Here is a 21,308-nt window from a genome sequence, read left to right as displayed (position 1 = left end):
AGATAAGTTCCCACCTCCCCTTAGTCTGCGTAGGTCCTGCGGACTTGACCCAGCCTGTATGCCCGTGTGGACCCATGAGCGATACCCAGCCAGTGGAGTGTTCCAGCCTCTGGCTACAGAGTTGAGTTCAAGGATGCACACACAGTCAGAGTTAACCCTGAGACTTTTACTGGAACTACAGGGAAAGAGAGGCTTTTATTCTGCAGGGATTGCTTGTCTGTGACAGGACCTAAACCTGAAGGCCAGTGGCCCCCTGTGGGCAGGCCTGCCTGAAATACCTCCATCACCCCCTCCAGGAAGGCAGAGCCAGTGGATGGAGACAGGTCCTCCCTGACCACATCCCTTGTGCCCCTGAATCTAGCCATGCCTGAAGTTACATCCATCCCTGGATTTCTCAGTTTGGTCAGCCCATAATTCCGCCCCCCCCCCTTTTTTTAAAGCCAGCAAGGTGTTGGGTTTTCTGTCTCAGGAAATTGGTCTAGGTGTGGCTTCTGCAAACATGGGCCCTCCAGACTTAAATGATTCAGAGGCCCCTTTTCCACAACAGTCCCAGTGCCGTGAGAGGGAACTGGTCTTTCCGCCCTATCTCTTGTATCAGAACGAGCCAGGAGGACTGCTTCCACAGAGGAAGCAGGCTGACGCTGGAACGTCCTGATCCAAACACACGGAATCCTTTGTAAGGGCCCCGGATGGTATCCAGGGACCGCCCAGCAGCCTGTGGTGCCTGCAAGTGTTGGCCTGCATTCCTCTGTTGCAGGCCTGCCTCTGTGTGTGTGTGTGTGTGTGTGTGCACAGCTGGACATGGACGTGTACTGGAGCGTGGCTTTGTTCATGCCATGGGGTCCCCTCTTTTTTTTTTCCCGTATTGGTCATATATTGTAAACCATTTGAGTCGTGCTCACTCAGGATTTTGCGTGTCTGTAACGAGGGGGGAGGGTGCCCGCGTCAGCCCAGGCTACCATGTAGCCCGAGCGAGAAGCATCTGATACCCTTTCTGCTCTGGCTCTCTGGCTCCCTGGCTCCCAGGAGACACAGCCGTTCTGAGACCCGGGCGTTATCCTTCTCAGTTTTCCCCTGTGGCACCTGAGGCTTTGAGGCGCCAGGGGACTTTCCTTTAGATGGTTCTGTATCCAAAGCAGGTAGGAGGGGCCAAATCTCCTGCTGCTTTTGGGCTCAAATATTCCCGCCTCAGACTCAGTTTCTTGTGGTTCTTTGTCATTTAAAGGAAATAGACTTGGGGAAGGTGAGAAGGCTGGATTCTAAGAGAAGTTGGGTTTATACCAGGCCCCAGAAAATGATGCTCAGGGTGACCTATATTCGCAGCAGTTGCAAAGCAAGAGGCTTGCGGGAATCCTTGGTGCTGCTTAGCTGGTGTTGCCGGTTGGCAGCTGGACTCTGATGGGAAATGAAAGGGTGCCCCAAAGTCTTGGTGTGAGGTTCTTTGTTTAGGTGATCATTCATTCAACGAATGTGTACTGAGCCAGACACTGCTAACCACAGGGTCCTCTGGTTTCCCTAAGGTCTTCTCCGGAAGGGTGTGGAGCTGCTTTGCTTACAGCTCTGTTGTGCCTGCCTGGGTGATTTTCCCACGGCCTTCCAATCTGATGGGCATCCTGGATTCGGTGACTCCAGTGGCAGCGACGTGAGTGGCGCAGGGAGTGGACTCATGCGTGCAGTGAATCAGCTGCATCCAGGCGTAGCATCCTGCCTGTGTCCCCTGCCACACCTTGGAGACAAACAGCTGTGAAATAGAGAAGATTTTTTTTTTTAACTTTTTAAAATTTTTTGGGGGGTACACCAGGTTCAATCATCTGTTTTTATACACATATCCCCGTATTCCCTCCCTTCCTTGACTCCCCCCACCTCGAGTCCCCCCCACCCTCCCCGCCCCAGTCCTCTAAGGCATCTTCCATCCTCGAGTTGGGCTCCCTTTGTTATACAACAACTTCCCACTGACTATTTTACAGTTGGTAGTATATATATGTCTGTGCTACTCTCTCGCTTCTTCTCAGTTTCCCCTTCACCCCCCGCCCCCTCCCATACCTCGAGTTCTCCAGTCCATTCTCTGTATCTGCGTCCTTGTTCTTGTCACTGAGTTCATCAGTACCATTTTTAGATTCCGTATATGTGAGTTAGCATACACTATTTGTCCTTCTCTTTCTGACTTACGTCACTCTGTATGACAGACTGTAGTTCTATCCACCTCATGACATATAGCTCCATCTCATCCCTTTTTATAGCTGAGTAATATTCCATTGTATATATATGCCACATCTTCTGTATCCATTCATTTGTTGATGAGCATTTCGGTTGCTTCCATGTCCTGACTATTGTGAACAGAGAAGATGTAATTCCTCAGGGTAAGGAAGGAGTTTTGTAGACATCATCGGCTGATTCTCCTGTGTTTCCAGGCAGTGAAATTCCTAAGAGGCAGAGGTGGCTTTCTGGAAAGAAGTTTGAGGATTGGGTTGCCCCAGCAGTGGTGTCCTTGGTCATGAGGCTTCCCCAGGGTAGGGCTGGAAGGTAGTTTCTTCTTGGGCTTCCTGTTCTACTGGAGGTGGTGGACTGGGAAAGCTGGTTTAGGTCACATGAATATTTCCCTGCAGTTTAAAAGGAACCCCCAGTTTCTCATTTTGACAACACATACAGAAGTCTCTCTTATGTTTCCCTTGTTTGCTTTATACTCTGATCATTTATTCGGTCAGCAGGTGCTTATTGAGCACCTATGAAGCATGTTGCATTGTCATGTCATGTGACTTTATTATTGTGTTGAGTTTCAGGCACAGATTGCCTCTGCCTTCAGGAATGAGATGAAACCAATGAGTCAGGCCCCTCTGTACAGCCACACCTGCTCTTCCTTTTCTCTGCCAGACTGTCCTCTTTCTCTTGAGAAGCCATCTTCTTCCAGGAAGGCTTCCTTGATTGAACCCACCCCTCTGTCACTATTCAGCAAATATTGCTGTGTGCTCACTGCATGTGAGCCTCTGGGTCAGGGCTCTGGGGGTCAAGATCAGAGATTTAGAGGAGAGTAAGTTATGATTCCCATCCTGGAGGAACTTCTGGTACCAAGTGTGCTCATGGGAACAATATTAGCCTTTGTGTGGGGAGGGTTCCAGTATGTTCCTGCAGTTGTATCAGTGTGGCATTTTGCCCTTATTTCCTATTCTTGGGTATACTTAATGAGATTGTAAGTTAGCTGAGGGCGAGTGTCAGCCCATCAAAAAGTATTGTGTTATGTCTGTTATTCATTCAGCATCATTCATTTACTCTTCAACTGTGTATCCAGTCCTAGAAATTGGAACCCTTGTGCACTATTGGTGGGATTGTAAGATGGTGCAACCTCTGTGGAAAACAGTGTGGTGGTTCTTCAAAAATTAAAAATAGAATTACCGTATGATCCAGGAAATCTACCTCTGGGTATATGTCCAAGAACTGGGGTCTCAAAGAGATACTCAAACATCCATGTTCATGGCAGCCTTATGCACAGTAGCCAAGAGGTGGGAGCAGCCCAAATGTCCATCAGTGGATGAACAGATAAACAAAATGTCAAATGTACATATAATGGAATATTATCCAGCCTTAAAAAGGAAGGAAATCCTGATACATGCTGCAACATGGGTGAACCTTGAGGACATCATGCTAAGTGCAATAAGCCAGTCACAAAAAGACAAATGCTTTATGGTTCCACTTATGTGAGGTATCAAAAGTAGTCAAATTCGTAGAAATAGAAAGTAGAATGGTGGTTGCTGGGGGGAGGGCCCGCAGGGCTGGGGGGAGGAGGTATGGGGAATTGTTGATTAATGGGCATAGAGTTTCAGCTTTACAAGATGAAATAGTTCTGGAGGTCTGCTGTTACAACAATGTGAATATACTTAACACTACTGAACTGTACACTTAAAAATGGTTAAGGTGGTAAATTTTATGCTATGTCTTTTTTTTAACCACACAAAACTAAAAAAATACATGTATCCAGTCCTTTAGAACAGACATATTCTTTTTTTTTGAGTTAATTTATCTGTTGGCTGTGTTTGGTCTTCGTTGCTGCACACAAGCTTTCTCTAGTTGCAGCGAGTGGGGGCTACTCTTCGTTGCGGTGCACAGGCTTCTCATTGCCATGGCTTCTCTTGTTGTGGAGCACTGGCTCTAGGTGCGCAGGCTTCAATAGTGGAGGCACGCAGGCTCAGCAGTTGTGGCTTGCGGGCCCTAGAGTGCAGACTCAGTAGTTACGGTGCACTGGCTTAGTTGCTCCACAGCATGTGGGATCTTCCCAGACCAGGGATTGAACCCATGTCCCCTGCATTTGTAGGTGGATTCTTAACCACTGCGCCACCAGGGAAGTCCCAAAACAGACATAATCTAAGCACTGAGAATTTTCTGGTGTATAAGCCAGACAAGGTCCCTCCCCTCATGGACCTTCCTCTGCAGTGAGCACCATTTACGTGCCAGAAATTACACAACCACCCCAAGAGTTAGCTACTAACCATCCCACTCCTGCAGATGGGGAAGTGGAAACAGAGGTGAATCAACTTGGCCAGATCCCCAGAATGAAAAGCATATCCAGGGGTAGGAGACCTGAGAGTCTGGAGCAGGAGGCCAGCCTGGCTGGGGTAACAGGAATTCAGATGCACTGGGCAGAGCCTGGCTCAGCTTGCTGGCCCAGAGCACCTGGGAGCACGGCTCAGCAGGCCAGACATTGTGACAAAAGTATCAGCACTGGGCCTCGGACATGGCAGAGGGGTCAGCAAACATGTTTCCAGTGAAAGCTCTTTCTTAGCTTGTGGCTTAGAGCTTGCCACTGTGTGTTCTCAGAAGCCCCTCTTCCTGTCTTTTCTGTCTGTATTCCCTGTTGTTCCCGCAAAACCTGAAGCTGCTTTCACCTCCCTTGTGAAGCCACTCTGTGTTCAATCCTCTGTACTGTCTCTAAACTTTGTGCCCACTTTCATTTTTGCAACTATTGGTTCCCCTTTCTGCCTTACATTGGAGGAAGGTGCCCAGCTTAGATATGGCATCTGTTGAACTCTTGTAGGAATGGATGGATGGATGGATGGATGAATGAATCTGTCAAAAGAGAGGCTAGAGTCATATATTTATTTCATAGGTTTACAATATAACGAGCAATATAATTAGTTCGTATTACCTGTGGACTAGCAAGTGGGGAATTGCCTCCCTTTGCTTATCAGCAGTGCAAAGATGCGTGGGTTCCAAGCCCCGGATTTCTGAGTCACAGGTACATGGGAAATTGTGGGGTGAACCTTCAGGCAGGGCAGGTACACTCTGATGGATTCTTTGGGCGGTCTGAAGGAGATGGTTTAAGCTTCTCATTTCTCACATGTACAGCCTTCTAAAGACTGCTCTGGGCTTTCCATAGAAGAGAGTTGAACATTCCTTAGATATACTTTATTTCCTTTGATTCTGAGATGCCTTTGATTGCAGCATGCATCCTTGACATCATCACAGCGTTGGAGGAGAAAACAGAAGCTCAGCCACAGTACATTTCATTGATGGAAAGACATACAATGTGTTCCAGAAATGGTAAAATGTGAAAACAGGACTGTCACAGAATGGAAAGAATAATGCAATTCCAAAGGGTGTTGTCAGATTGGGTTGCCTGGGTAGGCTGATGCTGATTGGACCTACTGCAGGGAGTTAGGAGTGAGCTTGAATGGCGAGGCTTGCCTTGCTGCCTTGTCATAGGTCTTTTTTTAGTTCTAGCACTAGGAGAAAAATCCATACAGCCTCTCTCCTCAGGCTGTCTCTGCTTTGAAAGGCTGGTGGGATTTGAAGGAGAGAAGCGTGTTTGGGAGCCAGACAGATCTAAGTTCCACTTCCTAGCTGTGAAAACCCTAGTGAGATGCTCATTCTGTCTTAGCCTCAGTTTCGTTCTCTGTAGAATGGAACGATAATTATACCTGTCTCTTAGAGTTGTTTTGAGGATTGAAGAAGTTATTGCTTACGTAGTGCCTGATACACATAGGAACCATGCAATATACGCTGGCTGTGTTATTATCTTTTCAATTATTATTTAACCTGTCAGAGCTGTTGTCTCCTCTATAAGGTGGGGATCATAATAATAGCTGTGCTCTCACTGTGAGGAGCTGGGTGAGGAGTCAGTGCAGTCGATGGTAGCCAAGTGCCTGGTGCCCACACAGGCTCTGCGTGGTGCCTGGTGGGTGCTTGGCAGTGGGGGCTTCCTGTGGGGGAATGAACACTTTTCTGTGCAAAACCCTTTCCATCCTGATTCCCTTTTCCTTGGGCAGGGTGGCGGCCAGGCCATGGTCTTAGCCTCCCTGACTGTCCCCAGGGCAGTGGCCAATGGACAGTGACAGGACGACCAGCTGCAGGAACCGTGTCTATGGTGCTGGCCTTGCTGAGAAGCTGCCCAGTCGGGACCCTGGGCTGCTGACATCCTTTCTAGTTGTGGGTTGTCACCCAAGGGGCACTTGTCCATCACACATCTGCTCTGTGCTAGCACTTCTCTTGTCCTTGTATGACAGCCGCATCTGGGAGTATTAGTTCTTTGGCGCGTCTCGCCCGCCCCTTGGTGGCCAGCAAGCGTTCAGACAGGAAGTCTCAGAGGTTGCTTGCAGTAGGATGCACTTGGACTGTAATGGACTTGTGAGCATCAAGGCAGTGTGTGGGGGCACCATCAGTGTCTGCTGCCACCCGCATTTTCCAGAATACACAGACTCGCAGAAGTGAAGCTCACAGCCCAGAGTCGCACAGCAATTGGGGGGGAGAGCCAGTGCTGGAGCGGACACCTTCCCGCTGCAAAGACTGTCCTCTTTCCAGTGCTTGGGAAATTCCCCCAGCCCTGGGCTGCCTGCTGCTCCTTCTCCTACGCAGAAAGCACGGGGGGCAGCCGCACAGATGGCTCTGCGCTCAGTGTGCTCGCTGATGGTAAACACGCGATTGTTTGCAAGGACCTGGATTGTGCTCTTAACACAGTTGGTAGCACAGCAAACCCAAGGCACCCTCGGATTTCACACTCCACACTCGCAGTTCTCCCAGGGGACCCCGAAGGACATGTGTAATTTTCGAGGCTGCACCGACAGAGTTGAGCCTGCGTCTGCAGGCATGGGGAGCAGGCAGCGTGGCTAGTGAGTGAGCCTAGCCGGCCCCCAGCACACAGCGCTCAAGGGTACTTTGTTCTTCTCTGCTCTGCTCACTGAGCCTGTATCCCTGGCGTTCACTTATTTTAAGATTCACATAATTCTCAGGATGCAACTTTTTAAGATGCTGAGCATTTGTTATTCACCTGTGATACAGGGATTCCTGTGGCACCTGGCGCTTTTTCTCATTACCCGTGAGGTTATTTGGTTAAGGTCTGATTCTCTTAAACACAGGCTCTGAGCAGAGACCAGGTCTATTTTGCTAACAATTATTATATCCTTGACATTTAGATTAACGAACATTTGTTGCAATAAATGAATGAATGAGTGGATGTGTTTTCTCAACAGATAATTCTCATTTACGGGAAGCTCTAGCCAATGGGACGTAGCATGCAGTAGACACTTACTAGATGTTTGTGGAGGCAGGTCCTATGATGTGTTCACACCCAGATGAGGTCACTTATGAGAGTTCATTCTGTCTTTTTTGTACCTGTTCCCCGTCCCCACTAGACTGTGGTCTCAAGCTACCCAGCTTTGCCTCTGTACTGTGACCCAGTGTGCATTCCCCTCAGGAAACAGGAGGTAAGATGTGGTCACAAAATCGTCAGGAGTTTATAATCCAACCAGACAGTGGTTCTGATCTTTTGGATCGTGGGACGTTGGCTGTGACCTCTTTGGAGAGGAGAGACCCAAATCATCTCTGACTGTTCTTTTACCCAGTGAGTGAGGCAGGGGATGGTCCAGGCTGAGGTCCACTGGTGACGTCATTGTTAGCTAGAGCACTTCAACTGTCCTTGGCTTTCTTGGGGTGAGCTTCTGCAGAGTCTTGTCTGTTTCCTTCTATTGTATATCATACCTTGATTGGGTAATCCTGAGCACATGGAGGCAGTAGGAGCAGCCCATCCCAAGCACTTGCTGGTGGGCGGGGGAAAGTGGCAAGAGTCCAGAGTTACCTGGCCAAAAGCCGCAGGTAAATAACTTGGGGCTCCTTGGAGCAGGTAGGAAGGCAGGGCTTGTTGCTTGGTATTGGATGTGGAAACTGAGAGACCTGGTAATTGGTACAAAATCCCCATGGCCAACTCAGGTGGTGTCTGTGTTCACCATTCAAGAATTACTGCAGGATGTAGTGAATGGACTTGAGGACATGGGGTGGGGGGCGAAGGGGAAGCTGGGACGAAATGAGAGAGTAGCATTGACATATATACACTACCAAATGTAAAACAGATAGCTTGTGGGAAGCTGCTGCATAACACAGGGAGATCAACTCGATAATGCGTGATGCCTTAGAGGGCCAGGACAGGGAGGGTGGGAGGGAGTTGTGGGAGGGAGGGGATATGGGGTTATATGTATAAATACAGCTGATTCACTTTGTTGTACAGCAGCAACTGGCACAACAGTGTAAAGCAGTTATACTCCAATAAAGAGCTTAAAAAAAAAGAATAGCTGCAGGACAGGAGGTTTGACTTACCTATTTGAAACAATGAAATAGATAACTATTGATAATCAGGACCTACTGTGCAGCACAGGGAACTCTACTCAATACTCTGTAATGGTCTATATGGGAAAAGAGTCTTAAAAAAGAGTGGATATATGTATATGTATAACTCATTCACTTGGCTGTACACCTGAAACTGACACAACATTGTAAATCAACTATACTCCAATAAAAATTAAAAAAAAAAAAGACGCTTTCTCCAACTTTCCCAGCCCAACAATCTGCCCATTTCTGAACTCCTAAAGCACAAATGACAATAACAACAATAATAATAGTGCCCCCTCTTGACCACTTTCTAGGTACCAGACTCATCCTAGGTATAATACATGCATTATCACATTCAGTCCTCACCACAACCCCACAGGGAACCGATTGTCTGCATTTTACAGATAAGAAAACCGAGGCCCACAAAAGTGACGTAACATTTGGTCTCGCAGCTACTTGGTGGAGGCAGAGTCACGATTCAAACTTGGGACAGCTTGACTTCAAAGCTCAGAGCTTTACTTACTCTGCGGGGTAAGGCAGTATGAATTATGATTGAATACATCCCATTTTGTACTATTTTCTTTTTTTGTTGTTTTTTTGTTTTATTTTATTGGAGTATAGTTGATATACAATGTTGTATTTGTTCCAGATGTACAGCAAAGTGAATCAGTTATATGTATACATATATATCCACTCTTTTAAGATTCTTTTCCCGTATAGACCATTACAGAGTATTGAGTAGAGTTCCCTGTGCTATACAGTAGGTCCTTATTAGTTATCTATTTTATATATAGTAGTGTGTAAATGTCAATCCCAAACTCCCAATATGTTCCTCCCCTCCTCCCTTACCCCTGGTAACCATAAGATTGTTTTCTACATCTGTGACTCTACTTCTGTTTTGTAGATAAGTTCATTTGTACCCTTTTTTTATATTCTACATATAAGCAATATCGTATGATATTCTCTGTCTGACTTACTTCACTCAGTATGACAATCTCTAGGTCCATCCATGTTGCTGCAAATGGCATTATTTTGGTTTTTTTTAATGGCTGAGTAATATTCCATTGTATATATGTACCACATCTTCTTTATCTATTCCTCTGTTGATGGATATTTAGGTTGCTTCCATGTCCTGGCTATTGTGAATAGTGCTGCTATGAACATTGGGGTGCGTGTATCTTTTTGAATTATGGTTTTCTTTGGATATATGCCCAGGAGTGGAATTGTTGAATCATACGGCAGCTCTATTTTTGGTTTTTTAAGGAACCTCCATACTATTCTCCGTAGTAACTGTACCAATTTATATTCCCATCAATGGTGAAGGAGTGTTCCCTTTTCTGGAGAAAGCTCCTTGAAAGAGAAGGCATTTTGAGTGGGGCTAGCCAAGCTAGGCTTCTAGTAGATAAGATGAAGATTTGTGGAAATATGTATTCAGGCTGTTTTCTTTAGGTCCTTGGTTTTCTAACTATGGCTTCTACAGAACAGGAAAGAATCACATCAGTAAATAGGAAAAGTGTTTGCTGGGATGTTATGGGAACAAAGAATACTGTCCAAGCTGTAGCCAGCTGCTGGTGACTCAGGAGTTCATAACATCCTTTATAAAAGGATATACATCCTAGCATTTGTGAAGTCACTTCTGTTGAATAAAACTCAACACCTTTTGGAGACTGGCAGTAAAGAAGGGCCGATGTACTAAGTGATTTGTGTCCCTATGCCTGCATAGCATGCAGGAATTGCTTTCTGGAATGACATACCATAAGTCACAGAATAGAATTTCAATGGAAAAAGCAGAAACGTGGGTGGATAAAAATTGTGATGCCTGATGGTAATGAATTCTGGTTCACTCTAGCAGGTACTTGCTTTAAATCTTCCATCACTGGTGGCTGGGGGAAATGAGAGGTTATAGAGAAGAGCAAAGGGGTTGATAGCACACATTCACTCACTCCTCTGACATTTATTTATTGAGCACCTAGTTACAGACGCTGTGTGTTCCCTGCCCTTATCTTTGAGTCCACCCTGGAAGGCACTGCAGACTGTGCCTGTTCCCAGGGAGGGCTTCCTACATCTCTGTCTGAGGCCATCCCCTGGCTGTGTGTGGCCAGTGAGGCATGGGAGTGGGTGCAAAAATGCCCCAGCTTCCTTACCCCAGGGTGGCAATTATTTTTTGTTTGTTTGTTTATTTGGTTGCACCAGGTCTTAGTTGCGGCATGAGGGAATCTTTGTTGCTGCATGCGGGATCTTTAGTTGCAGCTTGTGGGATCTAGTTCCCTGACCAGGGATCAAACCTAGTCCCCTGCATTGGGAGCTTGGAGTCTCTCTCTCTTTTTTTTTTTTTTTTAATTTTATTTATTTATTTATTTATTATTTTTGGGGGGTACACCAAGTTCAATCATCTGTTTTTATACACATATCCCCACATTCTCTCCCTCCCTCGACTCCCCCCCACCCTCCCTCGAGTCCCCCCTACCCTCCCCATCCCAGTCCTCTAAGGCATCTTCCATCCTCGAGTTGAACTCCCTTTGTTATACAACAACTTCCCACTGGCTATCTGTTTTACAGTTGGTAGTATATATATGTCTGTGCTACTCTCTCGCTTGTCTTAGCTTCCCCTTCACCCCCCACCCCCCCCAAACCTCGAGTTCTCCAGTCCATTCTCTGCATCTGCGTCCTTGTTCTTGTCACTGAGTTCATCAGTACCATTTTTAGATTCCGTATATGTAAGTTAGCATATGATATTTGTCTTTTTCTTTCTGACTTAATTCACTCTGTATGACAGACTCTAGGTCTATCCACTTCATTACATATAGCTCCATCTCATCCCTTTTTATAGCTGAGTAATATTCCATTGTATATGTATGCCACATCTTCTTTATCCAGAGCTTGGAGTCTTAATTGCTGGACCACCAGGGAAGTCCCCAGGGTGGCAATTCTGAGGTGTGTTCCCATCTCTCAGAGAGTCCCCAGTGGAATTGTGTGCCAGGTGCCTGAGTGGTAACCTGCATGACCTCATGACAAGTTCCCTAACCTCTGAGTTTCAGATTCTTACAGGATGGTTGTGTGGATTAAACAAGACAAAACTATTACTACTACCACTGCTAGTTACTGTTTTGCTCAGTGCTTGAACTACATTATCTAACTAATTCTTAGTGACTATAAGATAGGTACCTCATCCCAATTTTAAAGATGAGGAGACTGAAGTATGAGGGGATAAAAAAACTCACCAAAGAGCCATAACCTGAGTTCTAACCCAGATGCATTTGTTCTAAGGGACCAGTTTTTAATTATACGTCAAACTGTTAGAGTGCAAAGTCTACCAAGGAAGCAGCTATTATTACTATGAGCAAGTGGCCAGCATATGGTTGGTGCTTCATTTATTTGTGCAGTTAAAAAATAATGAATATCAATTAAAAAAAAAAAAGAGAGGGACTTCCTAGGTGGCACAGTGGGTAAGAATCCGCCTGCCAATGCAGGGGACATGGGTTCGATCCCTGCCCCAGGAAGATACCACATGCCGCGGAGCAACTAAGTCCGTGCGCCACAACTATTGAGCCTGCTCTCTAGAGCCCGTGAGCCACAACTATTGAGCCCATGTGCCGCAACTACTGAAGCCCATGCGCCTAGAACCTGTGCTCTGCAACAAGAGAGGCCACTGCAATGAGAAGCCCGTGCACCACAATGAAGAGTAGCCCTCACTCACCGAAACTAGAGAAAGCCCGTGTGCAGCAACAAAGATCCAACACAGCCAATAAAACAAACAAACAAATAAATAAATAAATTAGAAAAAAAAGAGAAAAACAACAACAACAAAAAAGTGGGTGCCAGTCCTTGAATGGAGGTAGAACTCTGGACCAATAAATATTTGTGATTAAATTAAAAGGGGGGGGGGGGAATTCCCTGGCAGTCCAGTGGTTAGGACTCAGCACTTTCAATGCCATGGCCCCAGGTTCAGTCCCTGGGCTGGGAACTAAGATCCTGTAAGCTGCACGGTGCCGCAAAAAAGAAAAAAAAAAAAATGGAAGGAAAGAAAGAATGAATGTTAATTCCTTGAGGTTGTGAACTTTTGTTCTTGACTCTGTCTTTGCTGCATATGGTAAGTCCAAAACAAGTATTCCTTGAACGAATGATTGAATGAATGAATGCAAAGTGGATTTTTTTTTAAGTTATTGCTGGTTCCCTGGTTCTAAGAAAATCGTGTTAATTGAAATGCATTATTTATTTGACTTTTGCAAAAACCAGTCCCAGAAAGGAACTAGCCTTAAAATCCTAACAGTATTTATCTCTAGCTGTTGGGATACTAAAATATTTTACTTTCATGCCTTACTATTTTTCATGGTTGGCCTGGATTACTTTCATAACTGGAAAGAAATAATCTCTGAGAGACTTCCCTGGTGGTGCAGTGGTTAAGACTCTGTGCTCCCAATGCAGGGGGCCTGGGTTCGATCCCTGGTCAGGGAACTAGATCCCACATGCATGCCGCAAGTAAGGAGCCCACATGCTGCAACTAAGGAGACCACCTACCACAACTAAGACCCAGTGCAACCAAATAAATAAATAAATAAATAAATATTTTTTTTAAAAAATCTCTGTTTGAAAAAAAAAAATCTCTGAAAAAAAATCAGTCTCAAAGCATAAATGGTTTCAAAGCAGTGTGGGTGTGGCACTGACATATACTTAGATGCTAACCTAATTCGAGTGAGTTCAGAGTCAAGGAAGCAGGATGTGAACCGACTTTGGTGTCACACCTCACACAGCAGTTTCACACACCATCTCTCTGGGGGTTCACGCCAATCTAGTGACGTAGGTCAGGCAAGATAGTGATCTCATTTCACAAACAAGGGACCCGGCAACTGAAGAGGCTCTCCGACTGGGTACTCTGTCCCCGCCACCCCTTGTGAAGACCCATTAAAGGAAGTGGGACAAGGGTGGAGGTGGATCAGGGGACCAGAGACTTATGTAACAGCTGTCTCTGAGCATCTTTGACTTATTTTAAGGAGAGGAAGCCTGGCTTAGACTTTTTGAGTCAGACAACCTGGGTTGGAATCCCAGTTCTGCCACACAGTGTCCTGAACACACTGTTTCACATCTTTGAGTGTTGATGTTCTCATCTGTAAAGCTGGCCCCATGTCTACCTGGCAGGGTTGATGCGAGGGTCAAATTGGCACCAAGTAGGTATGTTTTCTGCAAGAGGTGGCTTTGCCAGCTGTCATCACACCTCTGCTGTGTGCAAGGCTTTTATTTTTTTCCAATCATGGTGATATTCGTTGGTGTCCATAAATTAGCATTCCCATGTGTATTCATTGGGTTTTGCTGAGTAACAAAAACCTCAGAATTGCAGTGGCCTGCTTGACAGCAGGTGTTTATTTTCATGTTCATGGGTTTGTGGGTCAGTTGTGATTTGGCTGGTCTAGGTTGGTCTTGGCTGGCTCAGGCTGGATTTCAGGTTGGGTTTAGATCTGCTCCACATGTCTTCACTGTGGGGTCCAGACTGAAAGGCTAGCAGCTGAAAGGGGCGAGGGAGATATACTCCTCTTGTGACACATCACTGGAGGGCCAGGGATAGACTTGGGACCAGCACCATGTTGCTTCCATCCGAATTCCGTTGTAAACAAGTCAGTGGTCCAGTCCAGAGTCCAATGGGGCATGGAAAGAACCACCACCCGCTATAGTGGGAAGGACTACAAAGTCACATGACCAAGGGCAGGGATGTAAAATTCAAATTCAGGTTGAGCGTGAAGAATAGGAGCGGTGGTCCAGTCTGTACACTGTCTTAGCTTGTATGCTTGGCTGAAGCAAGGAAAGCAGAGGAAAGTCAAGGTGAGGGGTGGACTGGGAGAGGCATTGATTATTTACGCCAGTAGCAGGGTCCTGTTTTTCGTATACTTATAGTGTGTAAAGTTGTGATCAGGAGGTGGATGTTATGGGAAGATCATGGTCTGTGATTCTGGGGGAGAGCATATGTTTATGCTTATGCCTGTACTGTGCTGTCTTAATTATTCTAGCTTTGTAGTAGGTTTTAAAATTGGGAAATGTGAGTGCTCCAGATCATTTTGGTTTTCCTGAGTTCATTACATTTCCATATCAATTTTAGGGTAAGACTATCAATTCCCCATCTAATTTAAATGTGTGACAAAGTTCAGGAAGATTCAGTCAGTTGCCGTTGACATCTAAGGTTGAAGAAAGTGGTTTGGTCATTTATCCAACAAATATTTATTAATATCTGGACAGCACTGTGTGGTTGGTGCTGGGGATACATCAGTGAGAAAATCCAAACAGCCTTTTTTTTTAAAATTTATTTATTTGTTGTATTTATTTATTTATTGGCTGCATTGGGTCTTCGTTGCTGTGTGAGAGCTTTCTCTAGTTGCAGAGAGAGGGGGCTACTGTTCGTTGTGGTGCACGGGCTTCTCATTTCGATGGCTTCTCTTGTTCCAGAGCACAGACTCTAGGCGCATGGACTTCAGTAGTTGCAGCTCAATAGTTGTGGCTCATGGGCTCTAGGGCGCAGGCTCAGTAGTTGCGACGCAGGGGTTTAGTTGCTCCTTGGCATGTGGGATCTTCCCGGACCAGGGCTCGAACCTGTGTCCCCTGCATTGACAGGCGGATTCTTAACCACAGCGCCACCTGGAAAGTCCCCAAACACAGTCTTTGTACTCACATGGCTTATTATCACGTCAAATCAACAGATGTTAATCAGTTTTCACATGAATGCATAGTTAAAAACTGAGATAAATTCTGTGATCTAGTCTAGAGGAGTAGGAAGAGTTTCCCTGAGGAAGTGAGGTTTAAAGAAGTACAGAACGGACTGGAGGACATGGGGTTGGGGGGGTGGGGGGCAAAGGGGAAGCTGGGACGAAGTTAGAGAGTAGCATAGACATATACACACTACCAACTGTAAAATAGATAGCTAGTGGGAAGTTGCTGTGTAACAAAGGGAGATCAACTCGGTGATGGGTGATGCTTTAGAGGGCCAGGACAGGGAGGGTGGGAGGGAGTCGCGGGAGGGAGGGGATATGGGGATATATGTATAAATACAGCTGATTCACTTCGGTGTACCTCAAAAGCTGGTACAAGAGTGTAAAGCAATTATATTCCAATAAAGAGCTTAAAAAAAAAAAGAAGAAGAAGAAGAAGTACAGGAGTTAACCAGGCAAATTGAGGAAGCCTTACAGGCAGAGGGAACAGCATCGGCAAAGGACCTGGGGCAGAAGGACCATGGCAAGTGGCAGGATTTAAAAGAAGGTCATGTGGTTGTAGCAGTGATCTCGGGGGGACAAGATGAGGTCAGAGAGGTGGGCAGGAGTCAGGCTGTGTTCAATGATTTTTATCCAGAAGCACTGTGAAGCCATTTAAGAATGTTCAGCTGGAGGTGCAGAGATGACAAAATCAGATTTGTATTTTAAAATTTTTATTCTGCATATTAGCCAGTTGTATTTGGATGTGGATTAAGAAAAAAACTGTTAAAAAGCATTTTAAGCATTTTTAACATTTATGAGGCTACTAGAAATTTGAACATTGGATATCTGGTGATATCAAGGAATTATCTTTTTAGGTATGTTAATGGTATTGCTGTTACATTTTTACAAAAGACCTTATATAGTGATACATGTTGTACTATTAATGATTGAAATAAAGATGTCTGGAATTTGCTTCTAAATAATAATGTGGGGAGGGGAGGGATTAGGGTGTGGAAGGAGTAGGATTGATTGTGAGTTGATGGTGATTGGGGCTGGGCAGTGGGAATCTCTATTTTTGTGTCTGTACAAAATTCTGCATAAGAAAGCATAAAACAAAAAAGGTTGTTCTGGCTTCAGTGTAGGGGAGCAGATTTCAGAGGGAGAAATGGGTGATGGGGGAGACCAGTTAGGAGGTAGTTGTGATAGCTAAGGTGAGAATGATGAAGTCTTGGTCCAGGGCTGTGTCAGTAGAGATGGAGAGAGAGAGAGACAAGTTGAGAGATATTTAGGAAGTAAGAGACACATGATTTAGGAATGGATTGGATACAGGGGTAATGGAGATGGCTTGTCAAGCGTGTCCCTAGGTTTCTGGGCCCAGATGGAGGTACCCCTCTGAACTAGGGAATCACTAGAGAAGGACCCAGGTCCCTTGGCTTCTCTTGTTTTCACACACCGACCTCTGTTTCCCCTCCATTCCAAAAATATTGAAGCTGTTCCCTTATGTAACACCTTTAATCCCAAACTTCCTGTGCTCTGTGCACTCAGCAATTAATTAAGCTTTGGTATGCATGAATTAATTAAAATCCTCTCTCGGGTTCAGAGGGGCTGTCCTGAAATACGTAGATTCACATATACATCTACCTTCTTCCTGGGGCTGATTCCCTTGGCTGGGGGAACTTCTCTGCTTCCCCGTGGGCACACAGCTGCGGCTGTCTGTCTGTCGTATCTGTCAGCACAGTTTAATTTCATGTTTAGGAGCCCAGGTCTAAAGATGTTAATGACTTGTAAATTGCTCTCCAACGTAGAGCTAGGAATAGAACTGCAAGAAGGATTCCTGAGCACTTGCGCAGATTTACTGATGGAGATGTCAGCCCCAAAGTGGATTGCCGAAATAGTGGTTTCCCCAGTGTTTTCCTTCCCATTCCTGGACAGCTGCTGTGGTATAAGAACATTCCTAACAAGGGTGCTGGCCGCCACATGAAATCACGTGTTGGTCTGAGACAATGTCTTCTGCCTAGTCCTGCTGGATGACTCTTGTCACCTTTTTTCCTGCCCCCCCATCCAGGTAATTTTCTGATGTGACGGCTGAGACATGAGATCTTCAGCCTCCAGGCTCTCCAGTTTTTCATCAAGAGATTCACTATGGAATCGGTGAGTGGTCTTAGCCCATTCTGTCCAGAGAGCCCAGCCTGGGAAATGTGGAGGGATTCTTTTGGGGAGGTTGAAATGCAAAATTTGATCAAACTCAAGCGCTAGAATCTGACAGAGACACCATGGGTGTGGATGTTGGCGGCGAACAGATCTTTGGCATTTGTAGAGCTGCAGACTGTTTGAAGTGGTTCCCATCACATTACCTGTCTCCTGTGCGCAGAAGGAAAGGTGGCGGGGTGGTGATACTGGAATGAAGTCAGGAATGGCAACAAAAATGACACCGCCAACAGTAATAGGTGCTATTTTAGCCTAGTGGCTGTTTAAAGACATTATTTCATTCAGTCCATCCAACAGCCCTGCCAGGAAGGGCTTACCACATTCATCTTACAGATCAAGAACTTGCCCGGCTGGATTTGAAACCAATTTTTCCTGGTTCCAGCTCTCCTGCCTTTTTCCTCTTGCAATGTTGCTTCTTGTAGAGGTATGATTTGCCCCATTTTGCAGCTGGGAATACTGGGGCCTGGCATAGGGGCACATGATAGACTCTAAGGCATGTGACCTCAACGGGTAGAGGTTTATGTTAGCGGATGGTAAAAAATTGTCATGGACAGGAAGTGCCAAGAAAACTAGGCAGAGAAAACTCAAAGAGTCTGAGAGTCTTAAAGCTGCCAGGGTAACTTGATACAGGGTCCACCTGCTCTGATTGGCGTTTCCCAGAAGTCAGCTTAGTGGCAGAAAGATTGTGGGTGCTGGACAGGTGGTTGAATCCTTGCTCTGCCACTGATGTTCTGTGTGACCTCAGGCAAATCACTGACCTTCTCTGTTCTGTTTTCTTACCTATGAAATTGGGGTGATAATATTTATGTTTCAGGTTTTGGTGCAGATTATAAAAAAAAAAAGTGTACGATAAAGTGTCTCATATAAAGTAGGGACACAGAACATTATAATTATTCCAGTTTTTAAGATGAAAGTAATTTTTAAGGATAATTAGACAAGCAAGAGCATCCTGAATGGGTAGGAGAGGTGAGAGGCTAGAGGCAGGGAGGCCAACCTGAGGGGCTTTGATGTGACCCAGACATGAGTTGATAGGAGACTGTTACCATCTTCCAGGAAAAATGAGACTTTGCCTGCTTATTTTTATAGTTTGACTATTACAGCGTTCATAAATCAAAAATCCAACATGAAAGTGACATTCATTTTGCAGATATCTTTTTAGATATTGTTACCACACAAACTTGGGTCTGCTTGCCTGACAGGCAGCAAAGCCAATCTGCTGACACCAAAGGAAAGTACAGCGTTGATTACAGGGTGCCAAGCAAGGAGAACAGGCAGCTCATGCACAAGAGATCTGAACTCTCCAGTGGTTTCCAGGGAAGGGTTTTTAAAGACAGTGTGAGGGAGAGGGTCATGGCGTGTGTGATCAGTTCGTGCACAATCTCTGATTGGTTGATGGTGAGGTAACAGGGTAGTGTTTTGGGAATCTCAATCATCCAGCTTCTGGTTCCAACCCCAGTCCGGGGTCTCCCTGTTGGTGGTCAGCATGCAGTTATCTTCTTCCACCTGGTGGGGGTTTTAGAATCTGCAAAACAGCTCAAGGATATGGCTCAGGATATTAATAACCCTTGAGGAGGAACTAAAGGTCCTTGACTTTGTCTTATGACTAAACTATTGTCATTTTGTCTTGCTTCACTGCTTTTCTTTGTGCATTTTCTCACTTCTCTGATTTAATTTGCTCTTTGGAATTTGGGGAAGGCCTGGGAGGCTATAAAGATTTTCTAGAAGCAATAAGCAGGAGACAGGGGTTGGCAGGGTCTGTCCCTGGGAAGGTCCTGCAGAGTTCTCCTCAGTTTTAATATTAATTATAATTGCAATAACAGTGCATTATTTAGGATTAGGTTTTGCTATGAATGATGTAAAATCTAAAAGAACATTGGCTTAACGAAGATAGAAGTGTGTTTTTGTCTTATCTAAAAGTTGAAACCCGGGGTGGTACAGGGCTTCTGCAGCAATCCGTGAGAGACCCCTACTTCTCTTGTTTTTCTGCCATGTGGGCCTCCATTCCCCCCCCCAAGATCACCTCATGGTCCATTCTGGCTGCTTCTGCACCAGCCATCACATCTACCAGCAGGAAGAAGGGAAGAAGAAAGGCAGGCCTCTTCTTTTAAGGATGCTTCTGGGTGTCACACTTGCTGCTTGTACTTATGTTCTGTTGGTCAGAATTTAGTCCTCTGCCTACACTTAACTTCAAGGAAGGCTGGGAAATGTGATCTTTGTCCTGTAAGACCATGTGCTTACCAAAATTGAGCATTATTGTGATAGAAAAAGAAGAGAACAGATATTGGAGGACAAATCTTTCTTTGCCATTAAAGTAGTTATTGAAAGATTGCTATTAAGAGGATAGGCTCTGTGGCCAGACTGCTGGTATTAGAATCCTGGATTCAGGACTCTATAGCTATGTGACCTTGGGAAAGCTACTTAACTTCTGTGCCTCAGTTTCTTTATCTGTAAAATCCTATTTTATACATCCTTGTAAGTGTTGCTTTGAGCATTGGATGAGCATTAGGTAAACACTTGAACCAATACCTGGAACATCATAAGTGCTATGTAAGTGTTAGCCATTACTAGTACTACTACTTCTACTATCATTAATACTACTTCTGTTACCACTATTACTACTTCTCATTACCGCTGCTGCTGCTTCTGCTATTACAACTACTTCCTCTACTGTCACTTTAGAGCTACTCCTTCTCCTGTTATTTCTGCTGCTGCTGGTACTGTTGCTTCTACTGTGTCTGTTACCACCACTGTTGCTGCTCTATGACTGTTGTCGCCAGGTACTTATTGAATACAATTCTATACTCGTAGCAAGCTAAGTATTATTTTCCCAATGGGAAGATAAGAGTCAGAGAAGATAGTAACTTGTCAGATGCATGCAGCCGGCAGGATGGTGGGTCGGGGGATAATGACCGGAAGGGAGCACAAGGCAGCTTCTGAGGTTCTGTGAATGTTCTGGGTGCTGGTTTCATGGGTGTCAGAACTCTGTGAATGGTACATTTATGACATAGATAATTTTATGTGTTTATATTATATTGCAATCAAAACATCATGGGGCAGGTAGGTGGTAGAACATGAGTGAAACTACACCTGCCTGATTCTAAAGCCCACACTCTCTTAACTATAATGTAAAGCCCAACACCTTAATTTCTTTTCACTTGTTTATTTGTTTCATATAACATATATCGATCCGTTGCTTATTACTTATGTGCCAGGAACTGGGCTTGGGTGCTTGGGATGCAGAGGTACGAGCAGCACACACAGCCCTATCCTCATGGGGCTTTCTGTCTGGAGGGAAAAGAAAGATGCATTAAATATCATACAGATTGACAGCCGCTGGGCTAGGCTCCGTGTGGGATGCCCTGGGGCCACAGGAGGGGCACATACACTAATCCAGCCATGCAGGCCCCATGTCTGATAAAAGAACACTGATGTCCATCTCAACCGACTCCTTTGATAGGGCAGAAGGTCCCCACATCCGTGGGTAAGCTGACCACATCAGGGCTGCGTCAAAATATGTAAAGCAGTTCTTTGCCTTCCCTGCTAACCGGCCCCAAGAAGGGGTCAGCTTTTCTTTTCCTTGTTTGTCACTGTGACATTTGTGACCTCTACCTAGTGTCCCATGGAGCAGACGAGGGCTGGAGCTTGGCAGTTCAGTAGACAAGAGAGGAAACACACAGGAGCAGAGGCTTTCTAAATGTACCAGGACATGAGTCCAGAGACCTCTTACTTTATTCGTTTTTATGTTATGTATATTCGTTCATAATAAAAATGAACAAATGAACGAACGAATGAATGAGTAAAATCACACCCCACAACAGTGTAGTCGACATCCCTGGA

The 21,308-nt window shown here is 45.3% G+C and overlaps 1 protein-coding gene across 6 annotated transcripts in view; it reads left to right on the top strand.

The window, feature by feature from the left end:
- Positions 1 to 21,308, top strand: part of ASAP1 (ArfGAP with SH3 domain, ankyrin repeat and PH domain 1) — a 346,314-nt gene that overhangs the window by 26,628 nt on the left and 298,378 nt on the right. For 4 of the 6 annotated variants that reach the window (XR_009053673.1, XM_057734380.1, XM_057734376.1 and 1 more), the window contains exon 2: positions 17,329 to 17,414. Coding sequence is in view for 5 of the 6 variants with exons in the window: in XM_057734380.1 (XP_057590363.1) it covers positions 17,356 to 17,414 (59 nt within the window). In the remaining variant the exon portion in view is untranslated. Of the gene's footprint in view, positions 1 to 1,624; positions 1,643 to 17,328; positions 17,415 to 21,308 lie in introns of those variants that run through there. The other 2 variants (XM_057734378.1, XM_057734381.1) reach the window with 2 other exon arrangements.

Source organism: Hippopotamus amphibius, chromosome 5, assembly GCF_030028045.1.
Source record: "Hippopotamus amphibius kiboko isolate mHipAmp2 chromosome 5, mHipAmp2.hap2, whole genome shotgun sequence".
NCBI lineage: Eukaryota > Metazoa > Chordata > Mammalia > Artiodactyla > Hippopotamidae > Hippopotamus > Hippopotamus amphibius.
This window is presented reverse-complemented; position numbering and strand designations above follow the sequence as displayed.